This window comes from Pinus tabuliformis, chromosome 2_2 (genome assembly GCF_031772625.1).
Source record: "Pinus tabuliformis cultivar Carrire ecotype Pingquan chromosome 2_2, CPIR1, whole genome shotgun sequence".
Lineage (NCBI taxonomy): Eukaryota > Viridiplantae > Streptophyta > Pinopsida > Pinales > Pinaceae > Pinus > Pinus tabuliformis.
The window spans coordinates 89,954,802-89,979,735 of record NC_142300.1 but is presented as its reverse complement, the minus strand read 5'-3'; the positions used below and the strand labels follow the sequence as shown (position 1 = coordinate 89,979,735).

The following is a 24,934-nucleotide window of genomic DNA, read 5'->3' as shown; positions in this document are numbered from 1 at the left end:
TATGTCCGACTGTAGTATCTCTGCCAACAGTGCCCTGCATTCCTCTGCTCTGCTCTGCTTTGATCTACTGAGCTTTGCTCTGCTCTGCTGAACCATGAAGAAGAAGAATTGATCGAGACTGTCTCATAGCATTCTCTACTGACCCAAAGTCAGTTTCATCTGAAGAGAGTGTTTCACATCACTCTTATTGACTCGAAGTCAGTTTTATTGATCCCGGATCAATATCACAAGAGAGTGTCTCAAACCACTGATACTGATCCCAGATCATTGTCACAAGAGAGTGTCTCAAACCACTCATACTGATCCCAGATCAGTTTCATTGATCCCAGATCAATGGAGGTCATCCTAGCATAGGGAGTGCAGTAGATACAACGATGCATCCATCGATAGTACTACTATGATCCCTATCCTCATTTCCCTGCTCATTGATCAGATAAGAGGTACTTCCCATGAGTCCCAGACTGCATGGGTAGGATGCCTTGACAGGAGAACTAAGCATCCTGTCCACAGGAGAACGAATCATCCTGTCAGTGGATGCCACGGATAACTAATCATCCTGGTCCACAGGAGAACTAGTCATCTTGTTCCACAGTTGCCATGGAGAACAAATCATCCTGGCCCACAGGAGAACTAATCATCCTGTTCCATAGTCGCCACGAAGAACAAATCATCCTGACCCATAGGAGAACTAATCATCCTGTTCCACAGTTGCCACGGGAGAACTAATCATCCCGACCCACAAAAGAACTAATCATCCTGTTCATAGCGCACCACTAGGGGACGGTAGGTCGCCCTGTGGTCGTATGTTGCTCCAGTAAGTACTACTATGATCCCTATCCTCATTTTCCTGCTCATTGATCAGATGAGAGGTACTTCGCATGAGTCCCAGACTGCATGGGTAGGATGCCTTGACAGGAGAACTAAGCATCATGTCCACAGGAGAACGAATCATCCTGTCAGTGGATGCCACGGATAACTAATCATCCTGGTCCACAGGAGAACTAGTCATCCTGTTCCACAGTCGCCACGGAGAACAAATCATCCTGGCCCACAGGAGAACTAATCATCCTGTTCCATAGTCGCCACGAAGAACAAATCATCCTGGCCCACAGGAGAACTAATCATCCTGTTCCACAGTTGCCACGGGAGAACTAATCATCCCGACCCACAAAAGAACTAATCATCCTGTTCATAGCGCACCACTAGGGGACGGTAAGTCGCCCTGTGGTCGTATGTTGGTCCAGTAAGTAGCCCAAGCCCCCAAGAGCTCCCAGAGCTCAATGCATGCAACATGTAGGACCCTTATAAGAAGGCCTCTCAACAACTCCAAGTCGTTCGGGAAAGTCACAGGTTTGACCTTTCCCCGGGGTTTTGACAAAATGTCTGCCACCTGTACATCAGTCTCAATGCAATGGAGCCTCCTCGCTCATCGACTTACCATATCGCAGATAAGGCCGTATCTGATGTCTATCTGCTGGAGCAATCATCGAATACGGGATTCCTTAATAATCGAATCCCCCCTCTAGTTGTCACAGAGAATCACAGTGGTATTCATCATGTGTACAAACAACTCACTTAAGAGCTTTTGCAACCATGCAGCTTCACACGAGATCATACTCGTAGCTATGTATTCGGTCTTGGCGGTGCTTATAGTAACTGACTTCTGCTTCCTGCTCATCCATGATATCAAAGTAGAATCCAAAGAGAACCAACACTGAGAAGTGCTCTAGTGATCATCCACATTGCCTGCTTAGTCAGCATTCGAATAATCATGCAGTTTCAGGTTTCCGACAGTGTATCTCAATCCATGAGAGATTGTGCCCCGAAGATATCTCAAAAGATTCTTGGCACCAATCCAGTGAGGCTCAACCAAATATGAGCTCACCATGCTAACTAGAAAACATATGTCCGGACGGAAGTTCACCAAGAACATCAACGTGAATTAGTTTATGAAACATTTCCCAAATCTGGTCCGACATCGCTACCATATAACTTCTGAAAGTTAAGATCCTCGAGGTAGTCACAAGCTTGTAATTTATCATTCCACATCCGAAATCTAACTCCCTCTTACTTTTGCAAATGAGAGGGTCTGCACCTGTCAGAAATAGGTCGTCCTCACAAGGTGCTGGTATGAGAGGTCTATCATCCACAACCTTCAAACAATGGTTTGGATCGGCTTCACTCTTAGTGAATCTCAGCTTCATCTGACAACTATCAATCCTCTCATACCATGCCCAAGGAGTTTTGCTTCAAGCCATCGAATCCAAGGCATTGAGAATCATCGAAATCTGAGTTGCCTAAAGGGAGATTAATTTTTGAAGTTGCTGGTGGGTTTTGTGGGTGACAAGTCTGCTCAATTTTGAATGGGATATGAAATTCTATTTTGTCCATATAAGTTTAATGAGGTTGGAACCACTCTTAAACATCCTGAGTCATTTCATGGTAATGTTAAAAATTTAAGTAAAAGGATGACAATAGGGAGCATCAAGGGGGCACCTTGGCCATGTTCGGGAAGCATAGTTCCTCATATAATAGTTCAAAAATTCCGAAATAGGAAAAGCTCTGCGGAACCATGTGATTGGTTTTTGGAACCGTGGTGGAACCACGGTTTAGACCTGTGGAGCTGTGTCGGAACCATGGTTTAGGCTTGCAGAACCGCGGTTTGGAACTGTCACGGTTCCAAAAGCCCAGGAACCAAAAAGAGGGTAGAACCGTGATTCTAATTTTTGGAACCGCGGTTTTGCTTGAGGTTCGCCGATCGATCTGTCTAGGATGCAAATCCGCCTTCTGAAACAAGGGGGGAGGGGTAATTCCGATAACATTGGATGATCTACCCATAAAGCATGCTTAATCTTACTATTATCTCTAGCAACCTTTTTCAGTGTTGTCATAAGATTCTTGTTGTTGCATTTTTCCAAGTCATCTCATTGGGGGTGATAGTTTGATGAGTGAGATAAGATAATGCCATATTCATCATAGAAGTTTGACAAATCCATTGAATTGACAATTTGGGTATTATTTGTGGTGATTTTTGCTAGTACCCCAAATCTGGTGATTATCTTATCTTCTAAAATCTCAATTACCTTCTTTGTGGGAATGGCTTCAACCTCCTTGTTAAAACAATTTGTAGCTGTAATAATCCGCTAAAACTATTGTTTGAATTTTCTTTGAACTTATATTTTTTAGGCCCCATTGTTGGAAAGTGCCTCTACAAACATTGGTTGCAAAGGTGTAGGGATATCAAATGTGCTTCCTACAAAATGCTAACATGGTTGACACGATCTAATAAAATGATGGACATTTGCAAATAATGTTGGCCAATAATATCTTGCTCTTGGAATTTTATGCATTGTCATCCTAGCAATGTACCGCCCCCCACAAAATCCTAGATGTGATTATGTCATGAGCATTTTGGACTTGTCCTCATTAACACATCTAAGAATCAAACCATTAAGATTCTCCCATCCCAGGATTCCTTAAATTAGACAATACTTATAACACTTTAGTCTAAGAGATCTCCTTTTATGGTCATTTTAATTATTTGAACGTGTAATATTCCACAAATAATATATAATATCTTAATACCAATTTTGGTGCTTTAGCTTATTTGGAATGGATGCAATGATGAATCGCAAGTTACAACCACTGTTTAATGCCTTATGAAGCCATCATGATGATTGAATGGGATGCCATGTGATATCAATTTCAAGTCTTATGGCAACATTTTCGAAGGTGGCCAAACCTATCATAACTCAATGGTCAACCCACAATGAGGTCAACAATTAGTGGCTCCTATCTGCGAATGTGTGCTGACTCATCATTGTTATTCAAAGAAAGCCATGCCACCTAAAGTAACCCACTAGTGGTTTGTAAGGGCACAAACTTTAAGTTCTACTGAACACCTTTGGGCCTTGGGTCGTTAGCCTATTTCCTTGAGTCCAAGGAAGATACATTCTCAACGAATCAAAATCAATTTTAGATCTTACTCCAAGACCAATAGGTGGCTTCAATGTAAATACTATCTGCAAGAAAGTCATTATCCTTTGTGGTCATTGTTGAGGCTACCTTTTGGGTTTTACTCTAGGACCAAATGGTCGTTTCAATGTAAAGAATATTTGCAAGAAAGCCAATATCCCTTGTGATCATTGTTGAGGCTACCTCCAATAAGGTGATCTTCTTAAAAGTATATCTACACCTTAGTCCCATACATACACCAAATACTTCTCCTAGTTGCAATGTTACCTCTTGCCGAGGAGGGAAGTTTTATGGCAATTCATTCATTGAGAATTTCTCAGAAAAAAATGACAAATGTCATCCGTGGAATTGAGGTAAAAAATGGGTCTCAAACAAAAAATGTACAATCAAAATCAACTTCAGGAGAAACGATAGCATTCATGATGATGATGTCAACCATAAGGGTAAATATTTTTGCAGGGAAAGGAAGAAAACAACTCTTTTTATGTTGAAATTGTAACTAGGTTCAGTCTTCATAATTGTTGATGTACTTGTATCAATATGAATTTTATGTAAAACAAAAGAAGAAAAATTATTATTATTTTCTAGCATGTTCTTCATGCTTTGTTTTGGTCAAAAGAAAATGTAAAAGGGCATGTTCTTCGTGACCCTTGTAAAAGAAGTAAAATTTGAATTTTTAAAAGTGTCATTTGTCCCTCCAATTTGTCAAGTCAGCCCTCCTACCCATCAAGTCGGTTCTGCTCTTAGAGGCACCTTTTTGGATGAAGAAACAACTATATATCAGCACCATTTGTCCACCATTTGACAACAAATTCGGTGATCATCTATTGAAGAGTAACTCAAGTGGCGTAGGAATCTAAGGTACATTCTTTTGAAATAATTCAAGCTCCCTGTGGCACTATCTCTGTGACAGTTCGGGCTTCCTGTGGCACTTTTCTGTGATGATGCAAGTTAATTAAGGATCAGAATTCTATGATATGTGAGCTATTTGAGGCACCAACCTTCTGTGGCTTATAGACTATCTTGTGGCAGACTTTATGTTGAGATTTGGTGGAGGGCTGACTTGGAAATTCTTCTAGTCAGATGTGACTTGGATTTCTCTTGTTGACGAAGAATCTGTGAGGAAAGGAGGTTTTCCCCTTGTGGGTTTTTCCCTGGCCTCTGGCCTAATTTCTAGTGTCTCTTGTCTTTTGTGCATAGTGATCTTTATTTTTATTGTACTTATATTGATAATTGCTTGATGAACGATAAAGAAATTCTAACAATGGAAAAATAATATCTTCACAAGTAATTATCGTGATTAGAAATTCAATCTTTCGATCAAATTTCAACATTTTAATCATATTTTCGACTGATGTCCTTATAAATTTACTCAAATTTCAAAGTGTGGCTACACTTGTTGAAATTTGAGTAAACCAATAAGGACATGAGTTGAAAAAGTGATTAAAAAATTCATTATCTTATTTTATTTTTTCCCCAAAATAATAAATGTATTTTATATTCGAGTTGGAAAAAAAAGTACAATCCGAAGGTGCAAACTGCGCAATCATAAGAGCTAGGCCTCCAAAAAAGGCTATTAAAAGGGCTTGCCGAAAGAGCATCTGCACTATTCGCATAAAACAAATTCCATACAGTTCAGAGAACTATCAAACTACAAACATTCCAAAAGGAAATGCATTATTAGCTCACAATAAAATCATCTAATTGATCATATGTCATAGATTTAGGGGATCCCTCATGGGAGGTTAGTTGATATGATCCTATTGGCAGTGCCAGCCCTTCCTTGGATAAAGAATCTTCTATAACGTTGTGCTTTCTCACTATATGCTGATAACTCACTTACAGGAACATCGAAGAGATCTCCTTAACCTGTTGAGCAAGAGCCACAAGATTGATTATTTGGACCTGAATATAATCCCTCATCCAATTAATCACCAAAGATGAATCCCTCATCACCTGAACTGAAGGCAGGGACTTTGCTAGTGAAATTTAACAGATAAAGCAAGGATAAGAATTCAGCCTTATTAATCATTCCAGGCACGAAGTTTGCTTTAAAGGTAAATTTGGATCATCAATTTAAAACACAAATCCCAGACAACATATGTGCTCATTTCCTTGACAAGCCTCGTTAAAAGACACCAACAGATAATTATGATCAAACACTAAAGGACCTAGCTACTGAATGCAGACAACTTTTGGCCTCAGAGAGAAGGAGCTGTAAAGGAACCTTGCTCTCAGTGCCACCACCTCAAGTGGAGTAAATCTATCCTTAAAAGTTGCCGTGTTTTGAGTACTCCAAATGGTCCAGTTGTCAAAGGAAGAGCTCTGTAAGTCTTTAAATAGCCTCTTTCATACCAATCTTGAAAACAACTATTTACACGTTTTTCCTCAAATCCCTTGAATCCTATAAACTTTTACCACAGTAGCCTGCACTGCCACAGTAAATCTACAATGAACGAAAAGGTGTTGAATATCTTCATTGTTGTCTTTGCACAAGTAACATAAACCCGACCCATGCATGTGGATCCTCTGAAGTACATCCCAGGTCAATATCTTGCCATTGAGAATTAACCACATCAATATAATGCTTTTAGGTGCAGCCTTTAACTTCCATAAAGGCTTCCACCACCATACGAGGTTCAACATTCGATCTTCAACAAGGGCTTTATGTGCATTTTGTGCGTTGTAATAACGCTCTGATTAGTTATACACTGAAAATCAATACATGCCTAGGTGTATTAAGTCTAACATGAGCATTGACTTAGGAATGGACCAGCCTCTCTCATCTTGGTTTCCAACCTTCAAGTAGTCCTAGCTGCTCAGCGTTTAACCAACCTTGTCTCCACGTGGTAGTTGATCCTAGATTTGCTATTTTGGAAAGAGTAGATCACCCTTGCTGTTGAATAAACAAATTCATCACTTCTAGAAGAACCTCATTGCCGCAACCCATTATGGCATCAACTCTGAGCCTTATGTACGAGCCCATGCCAACCTTCCAAGCCAAGAAATGCCCTATAATGGGAAAGGAGAGTGAAAGAGCTTTCCACTTGTTTGTCACCCCTTGTACATTCTTATTGGCCCTCCTTATCTAGTCTGTAATAGAATGTAGAGCATTATATTTATCAAGGAGAATTTCTTTCCGAAGACCAGGCTTAGTTAAAATGTTCCAAAGAGATTTTGCTGCAAGAGATTTTCTGAAAAGATGTACATCTTTCAAGCCCCACTCTCCCCTCTGTTTTGGGAGGGCAATCCTTCTCTGATTAGCCAAATGCAATCCTTTATATTACTCACTTCCTTTCTAGAGGAAGTTGAAACATAATTTCCTAATCTTCTCTAAGATACCGTTTGGGACATGCACTAAAAGATGCTAGTACAATAGTATATCTTCTGACACCATTTTAATCAAATCTAATTGCTTGATGTGGATAGCCATTGAGTGCAGTAAAAGTGTCTCTTCTCAATTTGGCCAACTAACCAGTACCAGTGTACTTTCCTGTAGTTATTTGGCTTTACAACAAATCCAAGGTACTTAATACTTTCATCTAAATTTCGCCTAAAAAAAGGAAGAAACTCCCCCAAATGTTCTAGCAGCTGATCTTCTAAGGAGTTATAATGATGCATCATCACAGTCGATAGTTTGTAGGTGAACTCGTAAGGATACATCATCATAGTTGATAGTTTGTGGACCAACTAGATTGATGTGATGTTGTAGGGCATTTTGTGAAGATCGCTGACATTAATAGATGCGGGAAAAATAGGTCTTATGCTCGTCCGTGTGTTTATATGAACATTTCTCAACCCTTTGCTAGTATTTGTAGAGCTAGATTATCAGGGAGAAATTTGGAACCAACCAATTGATTATGAACATGTATCCTTCCGTGTTGTTATTGTCATGAATATGGTCACCTCTTTAGAGATTGTTCGATGCGAAGAAGGGAGCAAATGACTGGTAGTGAACAGAGCCTTGATGGATTTCCCAAGGTTGCAATAAGAAGAAGGTCACAAAAGGGTCAGTCTATTCATATCCAACAACAAATGGAAGATAAAAATTCATTCTTTGCCTTGGAGGCAATGGAGTTGGTGGAGGAGGAACCCCCACTTCCTGTAGATATGCCAATGCAGGACAAGTCATTGTCACTTGAGCTAGACAAACAATCTCAAAAAAGAAAGTTGGAGGAAGGAGAAACACGAGGAGCTTTTAATTATTTTGATTTACTGAGGATTAAGGAAGTTATACAACACACGACGCAGGATCCAAAGGACCTTACAAATGAGGAGCAATATTTGGTGTCTATAGTGAAGGAGTGGGCTCGTCAGGACTTGGGGGAACTCACAAAAGAGATCAGGGAACAATATGTTATAGCCTACATTAACTGGAAAACAAAACATCGCCAAACCTTGGGAGAGGGTCACGGGCTACACTCCATTCAGGCCTTTAAAGACAAAGGGAAGGAGATTCTCATTAAAGACCCTACGAAAGAGCTCAAGAAGAAAGGGCGAAGACCTAGGAAGGAAGATCTCCAGAATATTGGCGACAACCTTGAAGTAGCAACTTTGCTAGAGGTATTTCCCTCTCTCTCGAATCCTTCACTATGAAGATTTTATCATGGAACATAAGGGGACTGAATAGTAAAGGGAAGCAACAATATCTTAAAGAAAGAATCAAAACGGAAAAACCTGTGATTGTCATTTTGCAGGAAACAAAAATTTTGGGGGACAAGTTGTCCCAAATTGTAGATAAATGCTGGAAAGGATGTAAACAAATGGCTCTTGATGCGAAAGGAATTGCTGGGGGATTGGCAGTTCAATGGAATTCGCATGAAGTCGTCTTTCAGGATTGGATGGCTTGTCCTAGAATCTTGACAGGGAGGTTCCAATATATGGGGACAAGAGAACTTGGCTGTCTCATGGCCGTATATATCCCTTCCATGGTAGCAGACAGGGGTTCCTTTCTAGACCAACTCTTGGCTATTAAGCAACTGATTGGAGTTTCCTTACGGGTGGTTGGCAGAGATTTTAATCATATCACATCATTGAAGGAGAAAAGAGGAGGAGTGCATCGCCTAGATCCTGTATCAGCCTTATTTGACAATTACATAGAGCAACTACGTCTAGTGGATATTCAGACCATCCATGGCTTACACATTTGATACAATCGAAGAGGGGGAAAGCACAAAATAGCAAGACGGTTGGACAACTTTCTTCTATTTGAGGGAATTATGCATAAAATATTTTTGTTGAAGCGACGATTTTTCCATGCATGGGATCTGATCACTGGCCCCATAGACTGGAGTTGGATTTGAAGGAGGCTCCTCTTAATCGCCCCTTTTGCTTTGAGAGTTTTTGGTTAAAAGACCCTGGATTTGTGGAGAAGCTTAAGTTTTAGTGGCAAGAGATTAACGTTTAAGGTAAGTCTAATATGCTTACATTTCAACTAAAGCTCAAAGCGTTAAAAACCAAAATTAAAATCTGGAATAAGAAAGAGTTTTGTAATATTTTTGAGGATAAGCTTAGGTTGGAAGGCCAAATGCAATCTATTCAACAAAGCATAATCCTAGAAGGCAAATCTCTTGAACTTATTGCGGAGGAAGTGCCCTTAATAAGTTCGAGCAATGCAAACAACAAGAGGAAATCTTGTGGAAGTAGAGGTCACATATCCAATTTCTTAAGGAAGGGGAGAGGAACTCTCAATTCTCCCATAACTTCATGTTTCAGAGACGCAATAACAATTGCATATTTTCTACATTGGGGGAAGATGGAGATAGGAAAATTGCGCATCGTGATATTGAGGAAGAATTGATAGGTTATTTTCAAGGTATTCTTACACATCATTCTACTCCAACACAATCAGTCGTTAACTCCATTCTCTCATATATTCCAAGATTGGTCAATAAAGACCAGAATGTGGCCCTTATGAGGCCTATCACATTTTAGGAAGTACAAATGGTGGTTTTAAAATTGCCGACAAACAAGGCCCCAGGTCCAGACAATTCAACCTCCAATTTTTTCAAAGCTGGTTGGGATTTCTTGGGCACTAAGATTTGTGAGATGGTGGAAGAATCTCGATAAACTCAGTCAATTCTCCTTGCTCAAATGCCACCTTTCTCACCCTCATCCCAAAACAAGGACACTCTCAAGAAGCCAGTGGTTTTCGCCCCATAGCACTGTGTAATGTTATTTATAAAATAATTTCAAAAATCATTGCAAGTTGATTGAAACCGTTACTTCCATGCTTGATGTCACAAGAACAAACATGTTTTGTTGAACGACATCTCATTACTGATGGCATCATCACTATGTATGAAACCATTCACTCCCTACGACTCACCAAACACTCAGATATGCTACTCAAACTCAACTTGTCCAAGGCTTATGATCGAATTAGTTGGACATATTTGTTACAGGTACTAGAAGCTTTTGGCTTTTCGGAGCAATGGCTAACCTGGATAGCGTCGTTAATATCATCTCCTTTCTTTTCTATTCTTATTAATGGGTCACCCATGACTACATTTTTCCTGTCACGGGGTTTGCGGCAAGGGTATCCTCTATCTCCCTTCCTTTTCATTCTGGCTATGGAAGGTTTGGGTAGGATGTACGAATATTTATGCTTTCAAGGTTTTATCTCTGGCTTACGGCTATTTGGCGATGATATCCCTCTCATCTACCAGCAGTTTGTGGATGATGTCATTTTGTTTGGGCCTCCCACCCTCAAGGAAGTTAAAGGAATTAAACATATCCTAATTTTTTTATGGATGCTTCAGGAACAAAGGTAAATAAAGAGAAAACCAATATCTTTTTCTTCAATTGCCTAGAAATAGTTCAAGTCAGGGTTATTGTAAAGGATCTGGGATTTGGGTATGGGCTAAACAATGCAAGGATTTGGTAAGGTAGTTTTCCTTTTGGGATATAAAAGGTGGAATGATTGTGTCCTTTTGGGAAGATGCTTGGCAAGAACACCCTTCTTTAAAGAACAATGTCCATTGACTCCCTATTAAAATCTTGACTCGAGCATTGGGAGCACACAAGGTCTTAGACTTCTGGAAGCCTTTAGTTGGTGATCAACTATGGAGACAATGGAAAGAAAAGGAGGATTGGGGGAGTCTGATGGATAATTTCCCATGGGAAAAATTCCATACATACTAGCATATAGACACATTAGATTTTCTGTAAAGAATGATATTTTGTGACGGGGACAACAATCAACAGGAGTATTCTCACTTAAAGAAGCTTATTCGCTTCTTTCCTGTTGGGCAACACAGGATATCGAGGGGGTGTGGAGATAGATTTGGGAGAGCTCGTGGTGGCCGAAACTATCTACATTTTTGTGGTTGTTAGCTTGGGGACACACTCTTAAATGGGATCGCCTTCGAAAGAGAGGTTTCAAGGGCCTGTCACTATGCCAACTGTGTAGCCAAGCAGAGGAAACAACGAATTACATTTTTCTCTCATGTCCCTTTGCAGTGGATATTTGGTCAATCATTCCCCAGGTCTTCAGATGTAATTGTCCGTCCACCGCCAATCTGACGACTCTAATGAATTATTGGATTGGACATAAGTTTCATAATCCTATAGTCTCCAGGGCTTGGCAATTAGCATTGGGGTTCACGTTATGGAACATATGGAAGGAAAGGAATCACCGCCTATTCTAATTGAAACGCCGCCGATCAGAGAGGATTAACGAAAACATTCTCTTAAATATTAGAGAAACTATCCTTTCATCCATATGGAACAAGGAGAGCTAGCAAGTCGATGAATCAGAAGCTTCCATCCTAAAGGCACTTGATGTGAACCCTACAATGGTGACGCCCATCCTTTCTAAAGTGCACAGACCAGTGCCTCCTATTGCTAGCGCATACACTCCGCCTTCATCATCCTTTCTTCAACTAAGTTTTGATGGTGCTTCAAAAGGAAACCCAGGAAAGGCTGGGTATGGAGGGATTTTTCGCGATGAACAGTCTAATCCACTGCATCTCTTTGCATGGTCCTGTGGTGTCACCACAAATAATTTAGCGGAATTTCTAGTAGTCGAGAAGGGTTTACAAATAGCAGATAGACAAGGTTTGCGATTGTTTAAGATTCATGGAGACTTACATGTAGTAATCCAATGTATTCAAAAACTACTTAATGGACTACCCCCACATAAAACAATGTGTAGTTAGCATCTCCAAGATGTAGTATCCACTATTAATGATATCCTAGCACGCTTCCATTACATTATTCTTCATCATACATGCAGGTAAGGGAATAAAGTGGCAGATGCATTGGCGAATTGGGGGTGTAGGTATCGACAACTTACAATGGATGGCCCTTGTTTGTTAATGTTAGCAAGGAGCGACGTAGAAGAAATTAAATTATGGGTACAAATAGTTGCGTCCACGTATCCTCCCACAATCCTCGATGGGGGTGAACCCATAGAGTCGAACCTTGACAGAGCGCATGATTTCCATGCCTAAGAGAAGAATGGTGCGAGGGTTAGTGGTATTAAATACGTATCCAACCCTTGCCACCTGTTTGTTGGAATTTACTGCGTGGCACACAATGGAAACTAGGTCTCCGAGCCACCCCGCCGAGTCCCATCATTATAAATGCACTTGCTTGGTATGTGTTACGGGGAAGTTGTGAAAATTCCTAGATCTAACAATCTCAGGAATCCTACTGCAACCAGCTGAATCTACTTCACCTAGATCGTAAATTACATTACAAACTTATTTCAGATTTCTCCTTGAAACATTGAAGTAAATTACTGAAGCAACCTACACCAAATTAAATATGATTTTGAAACATAGAAACTAAGTTAGGAAAATAGAAACACATAGGACACCGTTATTTTTGGACAATAGTCCCTGGAAAAACCCAATGCGGGAAAACCAGTGCAACAACTCTGAGCGTTTTATTATTATGCACGAGAAAATCTGAGTACAATTATAGGATGCTCAACAAGCAATCCAATACAAAGAGAATATCGAACAAAAGACTGGTGAAATGATCTTACCCTGTCACTAGGAGAATCAATGACTGATCCTGCTGAACTGGAGGCTCTGCGTCACCCTCTGTGTGGCCTATGTGCAAAACTGTGTCACTCTCGGCAGTTTCTGCGTCACCCTTGCTGGGTATTACGCTGCCCCTCTTCTGGATCCTTTGATGGCTGAGAAAATCGATCTTTTGCCTCCTGGGCTCAGACCCCAACTTCCGGCAACTGAAACTTGACTTCCCTTCGCAGGAAACTTGACTTCCCTTCAAGGACTGTGTAATGACCCATCTTTAATATAGAGAGTGCAAGAATATTAGCATGCATATGATAGCTACATATGCATGTATCGCATGCACTGCACTAGTATTTATATTCTAAAATTAACTATAAATGTTGAATATCGTGACACACCTTCAAATAGAAGTTACCTTCACCCATCAACACGCATATTGCTTAATGCATCGTAATTAATGAGCAAATACCAATGATATAAATTTAAAAAAAAGTATGAAGTTAAAAGGGTTATAAAGAAATAGATGTAAAAATTAAGTTAATTTTTACATATGGTTATATAATTATATATCCTAGAATATTAAATATTAATAAATTATTAAAATGATAAATTAATCAAAATAAAGTATTTAATATAAACCTAAGGCATTTAAATTAAACAAACAAAAAAAATCCTAAATATAAGATAAATACACCTTTAAAGGAATATGACTCACGTACATAGAGGGAAAAGGTGTCAATATGATTGGAAGCGGTGGGATCGCTGGTGGAGAGAGCGGTCACCGCCAAGGAAGGCTACATATAGAGGTAGAAAGAATTTTTAGAGGGGGGGAGAACTGGGAAAAACCAAAAAAGGAGAAAGAGGAGGAAAATTGCTACACAGAGTTCATGAGGAACGATTGAGCCTTGCTTGTTCTAAGGTTTCTAGGCATGGGGGAACAGTCTGCTTCAGCTGAGAAGCTTATTGGACTGAGTAAGCGAGGTTCTGCTCAGTTTGGCTAGGTGGTTTCGGTCTTTTGGTAATGGGAGCGAAAGCTGAAGCAAATCTGAAGTCTCTTCATTCATAGGAAATCAGGTAGGTACTTCTCATCAAATCATTCAATTTGATATATGAAATTTATTATTAAATTTCAGAGCAGGTTCATGAAAATTTCATATGCTGTTCAGAGTAAATTTTGTGTAATTTTAGAACAGGTTCATATTGATTTCAAAAAAAATCATTTACAGTCTTTACAATAACTCTTTAAAATTATTCTCAGTCTTTACAATAGCCGCAATTGCTTAATTTATTTACGGTCATTACAGACTGCGTTGCCTTTGCATTAGCACTGCATGAGCCAGCGTCAACCTTCGTTTGGACGTCTTTCTGTCCTCCCTCTGCCTCGTACTCTTCGGAAATTCCTTCTTTCGGATTCTCACTGCCCCTTTGCTACAAGAAATCTCCTCAATCAATTTTTCCTCCTGAGAACTTCTCACTTCAAAAAATCGATTTTCTTGATCTCTCTGTGTTTCTTCCAAATGACCCTCAAGCCCCTTCTTATATCTTCCTGTTGGGAAACCAACGACCTAGATTAAATCTTAGTCAAAGGTTCAAATTGTTTTGGCTTGATCCGTGTCTTTTTCTAGAAGTTTCACCCATGATTAGATTAATACCCATTCATATTTTAATTTTCCTAAGTTTAGACTTAGGAACCCCATTAAAAATATTAATTATTTTAATAAAGTCACTTCTGGGTTCTTTGGAATACATGTGACCAAGCCTCCCTGAAAAATTTGAGGCTTAGAGCACATCCGATGCTATCCCAAATCAACACTCCCTCTTAGCGAGGAATTTTCTCTAGCAACATATTGCTACTACATACTGCTTTGACTCTGAAGCATCGTCCTCTGCGCTGCTAATGTCTGACATGATGTCCACCAACTACTGCACTGCTGCTGCTACTGTACTGCTGCCTTTGACACTGTCACTACCAATAATACATCTGTACTACAACCTCTCAAATGCTGCATCTGCTATGCTGCTAGCACTGCCACTGCTAACACTGCATCTGCTATGCTGCTAGCACTGCCACTGCTAACATTGCATCTGCTATGCTGCTAGCACTGCCACTGCTAACACTGCATCTGTACTGCAACTCAATTGTTGAGAGAGGCAACTGAAAACACCCAAGATTGGACAAGTATCTAGTGGATACACCTCGGTGCTGAAACCCTGATTGCTGCTAGTCCCACGCTGTCTTTTGAAGACACTACGTTGCTGAAGCTCTGTATTGTGCCTCTATGGCTCTGCTCTGCGCTACTCAAGTTCTGGCATTGCTAACTACTGCATCTGTCACTCCAACACTCCATGGTACCAACTGAAAACTCCTCCATCCCGCTACTACTGATCATGGGCTCCTGTAGCAAGGTGATGATCTAAGAGGTGGGCTCCTCAAGGATCCTGCCCATTTGTAGCTCTATCGAACTACAGTTCTATATCAGCCCACCTCCCTCTTGGAGGTATCTTGGTTGTCATGGCGAACTCCTCCTCCTATTCAATCTTTGCGGTTGCAACCTTAGGATCGTGCTTCTCATCCTTGTCCTTTTTCTTCAAAGGACACTGGGATGCATAGTGGCCCATCTTGCCACATCTGAAACATTTCACCTTGGAGACATCCTTCTTTTGTCTCTGTTGCCCCTGCTACCCCTTCGATGCAAGGGCTGCGTTATCCTCCTCCTCTACTTTGGGCTTCGACCCACCGCTGCTGCTGCGTTGGTCAAGTTTGACCTTGACTAGGTCTCTCCTCAGCTCTTCTTGTTTCATAGGTGCCCACATCTCTTCCCAATTTGGAAATGTTGCTCTGCCCAGGATACTCTAGACAAAGACTTGCCATTCATCCGAGACGAAATTTAGAGTCAGTCTCACTAAATCCGAATCCTGAGGTGTGTGCGTCGCAGTCGACAACTCATCACGGGTCTCCTTCAGTTTCGTGAGGAATGGATCCACATGTTCTCCCTTCTACATTTGCGCAGATCTCAACTTTTGTTCTAAGTACATCTTTCGCTGCTCGAAAGATCCCTGATATAATGTGGCCAAGGCATCCCACATCTTCGTAGTAGTTCCTCTGCTAGCAACGTGGCACACCACGTGATCCTTGACTCCATCCAGGATCATCCTCTTGGCCTTCGCCATCTCAGCTCTTTACTTCAACTCTTTACTTCTTCAGCGGATCTGCATCCGTAGGGACGACTACCACACTATCAACATACATCTTGAGGGCATGCTCATCTAGAAGGAAAGACATTCTAGCCTTCCATATGGCGTAGTTGGAAGCTCTGTCCAACCTATCCTGATCCCTCAAGCCACTGGTTGCCATATCCTCCAAAAATTGTCGAACAACTTCCTCTTTCTCCCTACTGCGTAGCTTCTAGGTTGGCTTACGCACTCCCTGATGGGGCTGGTAAGTCTGCTGCTCCTCTGCTGCTTAGCAAATGAGAAATACTGATTTCCTCGGTGAGAAATTAGGGAGGAAGTATTCCCTCACTATGCGATCTGCTTCCTCCTTACGGCTTTTCTGCCCAGCACTTAGCTTGCAGAAAACTGCGTCCCTCTAGCTTTGCGTGGTTCCCTTTGCCTTGGCAAATTCTCGATCTGACAGTCTTACCTCTCTGTCGGCTCACTCAGAGAGACACCCATGGAAATATAGCCCTCTTGGCTAGAACTACGAAATCCCTTAGGGGATTTGCACTGATGCTTGCTGCAACAAGTTGGCCCTTGCTTCAGAGCTAGATCTACTCTTCCTGTTTCACATCAACAACTCTAACACCATGTGAAAATTCCTAGATCTAACAATTTGAGGAATCCTAGTGGAACCAGCTGAATCTACTTCAACTAGATCGTAAATTACATTACAAACTTATTTCAGATTTCTTCTTGAAACATTGAAGTAAATTACTGAAGCAGCCTACACCAAATTAAATTTGATTATGAAACATAGAAACTGAGCAAGGAAAATAGAAAGACATAGGACACCGTTATTTTTGGACAATAGTCACCGGAAAAGCCCAATGCGGGAAAACCAGTGCAACAACTCTGAGGGTTTTATTATTATGCAGGGGAAAATCTAAGTACAATTCTAGGATGCTCAACTAGCAATAAAATACAGAGATAATACTGAACAAAACACTGGTGAAATGATCTCACCCTGTCACTAGGAGAATTAGTGACTGATCCTGCTGAACTGGAGGCTCTGCGTCACCCTCTATGTGGTCTTTGCACAAAACTGCGTCACTCCCAGCAGTTTCTGCATCACCCTTGCTGGGTATTACGCTGCCCCTCTTCCAGATCCTCTGCTGGCTGAGAAAATCGATCTTCTGCCTCCCGGACTCACACCCCGACTTCCAGCAACTGAAACTCGACTTCCCTTAGTAGGAAACTCGACTTCCCCTCAAGGACTGCGCTGCCTCTGTTTCAGCGTTGTGTGGCCAGTGTCAACCTTCCTCTGGACGTCTTTTTGTCCTCTCTCTGCCTCGTACTCTCCGGAAATTCCTTCTTCCGAATTCTCATTGCCCCTCTGCTGCAAGAAATCTTCGATTTTTCCTCTTAAGAACTTCTCACTTCAGAAAATCAATTTTCTTGATCTCTCTGTGTTTTTTCCAAATGACCCTCAAGCCCCTTCTTATATCTTCCTGTTGGGCAACCAACGACCTAGATTAAATCTTAATCAAAGGCTCAAGTCGTTTTGGCTTGATCCATGTCTTTTTCTAGAAGTTTCACCCATGATTAGATTAATACCCATTAATATTTTAATTTTCCTAAGTTTAGACTTAGGAACCCCATAAAAATATCAAATATTTTAATAAAATCACTTCTAGGTGGAATTTCCCAAAACGCTTTCTGGGTTCTTTGGAATACATGTGCCCAAGCCTTCCTGCAAAATTTGAGGCTTAGAGCACATCTGATGCTACCCCAAATCAACATAAGTACGAGAGGATATTTGTTTCCAAGTTTTCTCACGCAGTAGTAATGGCTTCTATACTCTTGGACCGATGGGAACACTCTCCTGGAATTATTGACATCACGATCTCTCAACTCATTGATGAGTGCATGATGTCTGAATAGATTGGAGGTGTTGGAGGGAGTTTCGGGCATGCCAATTGTCAATTCGGTGATCCAACAATCACCACAAACAATTCTCAAGTGCTGGTAATTGTATTCACATCCGACCTTTATCGTTGCATGTTTACGACTGTTGTGGTGGTGAAGATGGTCTCGCTAGCTTCTGTGACCTTTGGTATATGTTGCACACTTATCCTATTTCATTGATTAATTGTCTCTTTTATGGTTTGTCTTTGGTTATGGCGTTAGATGTTTCGGTCAAGTTAACTTGCGCTTGGAACCCTATTGTTAGCTCCATAACACCTTGGGTGGGTCAATGTTCTTCGTACTGTTTTTCCATAACACCGGAATGAGACTGTCTTTCGAATTGGTGGCAGTAATGTCACCATCGTCGCTCCAAAGCTACGAACCCACTAGTGTATCCTTCAACTGCCCTATCTTGGTCTGCAGGGTATGGTATCCTGGCTCTTTCTCCATCTGCTTCTAAGTGGGTGAGTTGTGTGTTGGCCCTTGTTGTTTCTCCTCTCCTGGTTGTTTTCCACCAGTTCAAGTACCAAATTTTGGCTATTCTCTCTGCCTAGGTGTGGTTGTTCGGGTCTCTCCCTATTTCTCAGTCAATTTTCATCTCTTTGCTGCTAGTTACACTGTTTGTTTCATTTTCCTTCTAGGGTGATACTTTCTTTCTTCGGGCCTTGGTCATCCCACCCTTTATTGGTGGTCTCCCCCGTCTCTTCTTGTATTTGGTTTTGGGTCTCTCCACTTTCCTTTTTTTCGGTTGTTCCTCGATGTTCATGGCTCCTCGACAACGCATGCAAAGTCGAAGAGGAGGAAGGCCAAGTTCTTCCTCCACACGCAAGCTCTTCGGATGGGAATCCGTGGTGAATTTCTTCGACTCTATTCCTCTGGATGTCAAAAGAGAGATTCTTCTACTGGAATCGAAAGAATTTGGTAGGAGATCTTATTTTTTTGACTCACAAGTCTTAGGACATAAGGGCAATTGGGTTCCGGACCCCGGCCGTTTCAGGAATCGATGCCGACATTTTCTTCATTCTATATCTCTGCACCAACAACTCGGAATCCTATTCCGCATGGTTATACGGGACAAACAAGTTGACAATTATAAATTGTTTGCAGGTCAGGTAGATATTAAAAGGATGCTATGCAATCTCCACTTCAACCTCGATGATATTGAAACGAGACTGGCTAGAGTAGAAAAATATGTAGTCTTTGGATCGGATACTGAATCAGTGGAGGAACATGATGTTGAAGAATCTAGGGCAGTTAGCATTGGTAAGATTCTTCTAGACTTGACAACAATTTGTGAAGTGCTTTTACAATTTATCTTAGCTTGATCTTCTTCTTATTATTAGTGTATGTGTTTAATTCATCAAATTGCTACCAAAAACAAAGAGACAAGAACTCAAGAAGTTGGTATTCTGCCAGGGCCAAAACCTCTCCCTCTTGGAGAGGAAAACCCGCACGTAATTCTTCTTATAGAGATTCCAATTGATGAACACCAAGACCATGACCCTTGACCTACTAGGCCACTCCAAGACCAAGACACCAATCCTCTTCTTTGTCACTGCTGAGATCATCATCACTGCTGCTTCACTGAGGTCATCATTACTGTACCTTCACTGAGATATTCATCATAACAACGAGATCATTGCTGCTGCACCATTGCCACACCTTGACTGAGATCTTCACCTTGTAATTCTGTCTCCATCAGGATCATGACTATACCGAGATCATAATTGTGTTCAGGATGAATGCTGAGATAGAGTGTGATACTGTGGGATCACCGAGATCCTTGTCATCACTGCTACCCATCCGAATTTACAGTCCTGTACCCATCCGAAATTCAGTGCTGCACCCATCCGAAATAAAGTCCTGCACCATACGAAATAGCAGTCCTGCACCATATGAAATAACAGAGATGTCCGAAATTCTATTCTTCTGTGGTGACTTCAGCTGCGTATATATAGTAGTTCTGCCTCCATAAATAAGCCGACCTGTCACCATGAACTGTTGTGTCTCCACATATGAGCTGACTTGTCATTTAAATATATTTTGAGGCTGACATTGCTGCCTTCTTCATTGTTTAGCAGGCAGACTTCTTCAAGAGGATTGTGCTTGTCTTGGAGGGTTGTTCTAGACACTAGGTTGACTCATATATATTACATATATCCTCAAGAAGAGCTCTTTACACATGATTTTGACTCTTTGACTTTCCTAGACCTATGGAATGAGCAAGAAACTCATTCATATAATTTATAAAAATAATATTTCTTTTTCTTGACAAGTACAAAGACCAAAGTTACATGACGAATACCGAACCTAGTTACACTTTTCTTCAACACATGAGGCTCTAGCGGTTATTAATGATGTGTCTCTGACTGTAGCACCTCCGGTCGCTACCTCACCTTAGCCAAACTCAACGCCACTCTCACTGGTTCTCATTTCCAACCAGTCTCCTTGGAATGGGCTCCTCTTGCAAATGATGCAATGGCGCTGGTATGGTTGGCTTAGTTTCTGTTGCACTCCTAGCCTCTCATTTTCCTAGTTCTCGTTTCTGTTGCAGCCCTGGCTTAGTTTTGTTGCACTCCTGGCATCTTCAGTTTTGCAGTCCCTTGCTTCTTGTTTTTTGAATTCAATCACTGGTCATGTAATTCAATATTGAGTAAGAGGTGATTACAGTTTGGATAGCTTGGTTTTTGGCTCACAGACATGGATACTGTAATTCCTTTTTGATCATAGTGATTACAACTAAATAGCATTGATACGTGTCTCTAAAGGGATACATGCATATCCTATAGTCTAGTTCTTTTTTTGAGCCATGGACTGATCTAGTTTTGGCAAGACAGGCCTTGTATGGAACAACTATCAATGTAAAGCTTTTTTTGATAATAGAAATCATTTGCAGGAATTCACAAAAAAAAGGTGTTGTAAGCAGGAAAATATGCAAATGTTTACGTCAGATCTGAAATGGCCTCAAACAATTTGTGAACGTAAATTGAAAATGGGAGCCATTGAGAAAAATTAAAATGAAAAGATGAGTAAAGAAAGCATTCAATAGACAATTAAAACAAGGTCCTTCATACGCTTTTATGAAAGAAAACAACTATTAAACCTGCAAAATAATGAGTATATTTGTATTTTATGATGAGTAAAAACCACACAGGTAGACCATTAAAACAACGTGCAGTCTAATTGTGAAATGCTGTTGACCTTTTTGGCTCGATTTTGTCTTAAATCTGGTGGGAATTTTTTGGAATGGTAAGTTTGAGTTCTGTTATCTGCACATTTCAAATGTCCCAAGGGTTTTTGAGGAAAGTAAATGCATTTACGGATTGAAAAAGACATTTTAAACAATAAAATTATACAATTTTGTGAAAATTTTCATCGCCAGATTCAGGAAAAAGAGAAAAGAAAAAACATCTGATGATTAGACTGCTCCTTAAAACAAGGTCCTTAATACATTTTTATAAAATAAAATAACCATCAAACCTGCAGATTATGAATAGACTTGGATGTTAATGATGAGTAAAAACCACACAAATATGCAAACTCACACAAGTACGTCAATCATAGTTGATAGTTTTGACGCCCTGTAGTCCAAACTAGGATGATTTGGTGTAGTAACCTAACAGAAAGATATGCCCGAGTACAGGTAATCTGGGGGCCCTACAAAGTTGGAAACACATGGAATGTCAGGGGATCAGCGTTGTAAGTGGGGTGCCCCACCCATAAACTCATGCTAATCTTCTAATCTCCCAATCTCCCAAAGATTATTGGAGTTAAAAGTAGAATCAATCTAATTGTGTTTTGGCCATTTTATCTTTTATATAATCTGGAGAATAAAATTTCAAAAGTGTGGAGAAGATTTCATCTGTGTTTGATATTGATATGGGGTAATCGTCGATGAAGAATAGCAGAAATGTTAGTTTGCAATGCTGCCATTGAAATTTTAAATATTCTGATAAATTCAGAAGTTCGAAGTTACTCAACTATCACACTTTACAATTCCTGAAATTGCAGTATTACACAGAACTAAAAATTTCAATGCGACTAGATTTTGATCGAATTCTTGAAGGGGATCGCGTAGGTAAGGGAGTCACAAATCAAATATTCAGAAAAGACAGGATAAATCCCAAGTTGCCAAGCCACATTCACGACCAGAAACCCTAAAACAAACCAGAACCGTCGGATCACAGTATCAAGGGCTGATGGTAGGGTCACGTCGAATTGCTATGCACGTGCATATCTCTGGCCATCATCAACATTGTAATGATTTAAACAAAATTAAAAATCGGAGAGAATAGAAAAGAGAGAAATTAGAAGGCTCCGCCAAAAAAAAAAATTATAACTGAAGTTTGGCAAAAGTAGTAAAATTGTTATTAAGAACATATATTACAAAGTTACAAGGGTTTATATCCTAGAGGGCAATTTAAAGGTATATATTCCTAGGTCTCAACTTTAGGGAAATCTTTCAAGTGGAATTAAATCTTAAAAAAGCATACATTGTAAAATCAAAATGGAAATATGCATAGAACACACATAATAAAAGGGTTTAAAGTTATAACTTGAAGGACAAATTTAAAATGTAGATCCCTAGGTGGCAACTCAATAGAAGACGTTTAAGTAGAATTAAGTCCAAGGAAATCATATAGTATAAAATTAAAATGGTTATAGTGTAAAAGGCAATTTAAATATTTTATGAATTTTTATAACATTATAAGTTTATAGAACTAATCGTGATGATAAACAAAAAAAAATGTAAAGTCCAATGTATTTCTAAGACATTGATTATATAATAAAATTATAGGCTGAGTCAATGAACTAATTTAAGATATTTGTGAATTTCATAATTTTATATATTTATGAAAATAATAATGAAAATGAGAAATTTTGTATATGGAAATTTGGTATATTTTGTAAATGAGAAATTTTGTATATGGAAATTTGTAGAAGACGTTTAAGTAGAATTAAGTCCAAGGAAATCATATAATATAAAATTAAAATGGTTATAGTGTAAAAGGCAATTTAAATATTTTATGAATTTTTATAACATTATAAGTTTATAGAACTAATCGTGATGATAAACCAAAAAAAAATGTAAAGTCCAATGTATTTCTAAGACATTGATTATATAATAAAATTATAGGCTGAGTCAATGAACTAATTTAAGATATTTGTGAATTTCATAATTTTATATATTTATGGAAATAATAATGAAAATGAGAAAATTTGTATATGGAAATTTGGTATATTTTGTAAATGAGAAATTTTGTATATGGAAATTTGGTATATTGTGTAAATGAGAAATTTTGTGTATGGAAATTTGGTATATTTGTATATCTATGGAAATAATAAATTTATGGATTATAAAGAGTATTATTAAAATAATATATTTTATTAAATGTATTTGCATCAATATAAAATATTGATTTTTTTTAGAAATTAAAAAATGACTTTTATAACTTGAAATGATATCAATCTCATTTTAAAATGGGGAATTTAATGAAGTCGTTAATGATATTAAGGTTTGAACTATTTTTTTAGAAGATGAATGGATAAGTGTGAGTTCTTTCTCAAAAGATTAAAGAGACGTTCTATGAGGAAAGTAGCAATGATAAAATGATAGTTAAAATAATTACATCAAAAGATAAATTGACGAGTGAAGAGGAAGTACTAATGACTACATTACATACCTATGATATTTTTCTAGAAATTGAGATAGTTTTTACTTGAGTTTCTATAGCGAGTTGAATACCAATATCAAGTCCTATATTATTTTACTTTATGAGAATATGTTTTGTCACTGGTTGCCAATATTATCTAGGAAAATCAATGATTATAGAGATTATGTTACTGTCACTTTTTCATTATTGTGAGATGAAAATATTTTTGGCATCTCTTTATGGGTTCTTTTTTGCACCCCTTTCAAGGTTATTTCTGCTACCTCTTTTAAGGTTATTTCTGCATCCGCAACCATTTATGATTTGATTATCATCATTGCCATAAATGCAGGTGAAGGTGTTGGAGTTTCAGTTTCTACATTTAAAAAGGATGCAATTGTTCACGCAGTAGAATATTGTGCATATTCTCACTCTCAAAGATCCATATTTGGCTCTTCAACAAATGGGTTAAACACTGAAAAGTTTCACGTTTTGACAGAATCAGGTCAATCAGGGATTCGATTTGTAACAAGTAAAAAAATCATGGAGTAATTATACAAGTGCTATTGTTGTGCTTTATAATTGTTTAAAATATGTATTAGAGAGAGATGGATGTGCATTATGAAACAATGAAACATGATTCAATATATTTCTTCATGTGCGCTTTTTCTTTTTAAAAAAGCAAAATTCATTTTAAGATGTAATAGACAACTATAACTCAAAAAGGGTTTGCTTTTTTTAAAAGTGGCAACCTAGAAAATATTTAATATTGTTTGCATATGCATTTTTTCTTGTAATCGAGAATAATGAGCTACTTTTGGTTTTGATTATAAAATGCAGGTCGTAGTAATATCCATATAAAATATACATATTCATCCACATGGTTTGGTTTTAGAAGTTGATTACATCTAGACATCTACCTTAACCTTAACATTCCTGATGGGGCAATATGGAAAATATGAACATTTACAAGGAAGGTGAATTTGCTTTAGATTCTTGTTTTGCATTGTGTTAATGGTTTAGATCTGCATGATCCATTGTTGCATTTGGTGGGTTATGAGAAGGATAGAAGCAATGTGAGAGGGGAAGATAGTGTCATAGATGCTATTTGGAAGAAATGATTGTTCTTGAGGAACAAACTATGCCAATAAAGAGCTATAAGCCAAAATTTCTCAATAAATCTAGGTATGATATGGCAAT

The 24,934-nt window shown here is 39.1% G+C and overlaps 1 protein-coding gene across 1 annotated transcript in view; it reads left to right on the top strand.

Annotated features, from left to right (window-relative positions):
• Window positions 1-24,514, top strand: part of LOC149191566 (uncharacterized) — a 38,531-nt gene extending 14,017 nt beyond the window's left edge. The window contains exon 4 of the mRNA XM_089404337.1: window positions 24,087-24,514. Coding sequence (XP_089260463.1) covers window positions 24,087-24,286 — 200 coding nt within the window. The 3' untranslated portion in view covers window positions 24,287-24,514. The remainder of the gene's footprint in view (window positions 1-24,086) is intronic.
• The last annotated feature ends 420 nt before the right edge of the window (window positions 24,515-24,934 follow it).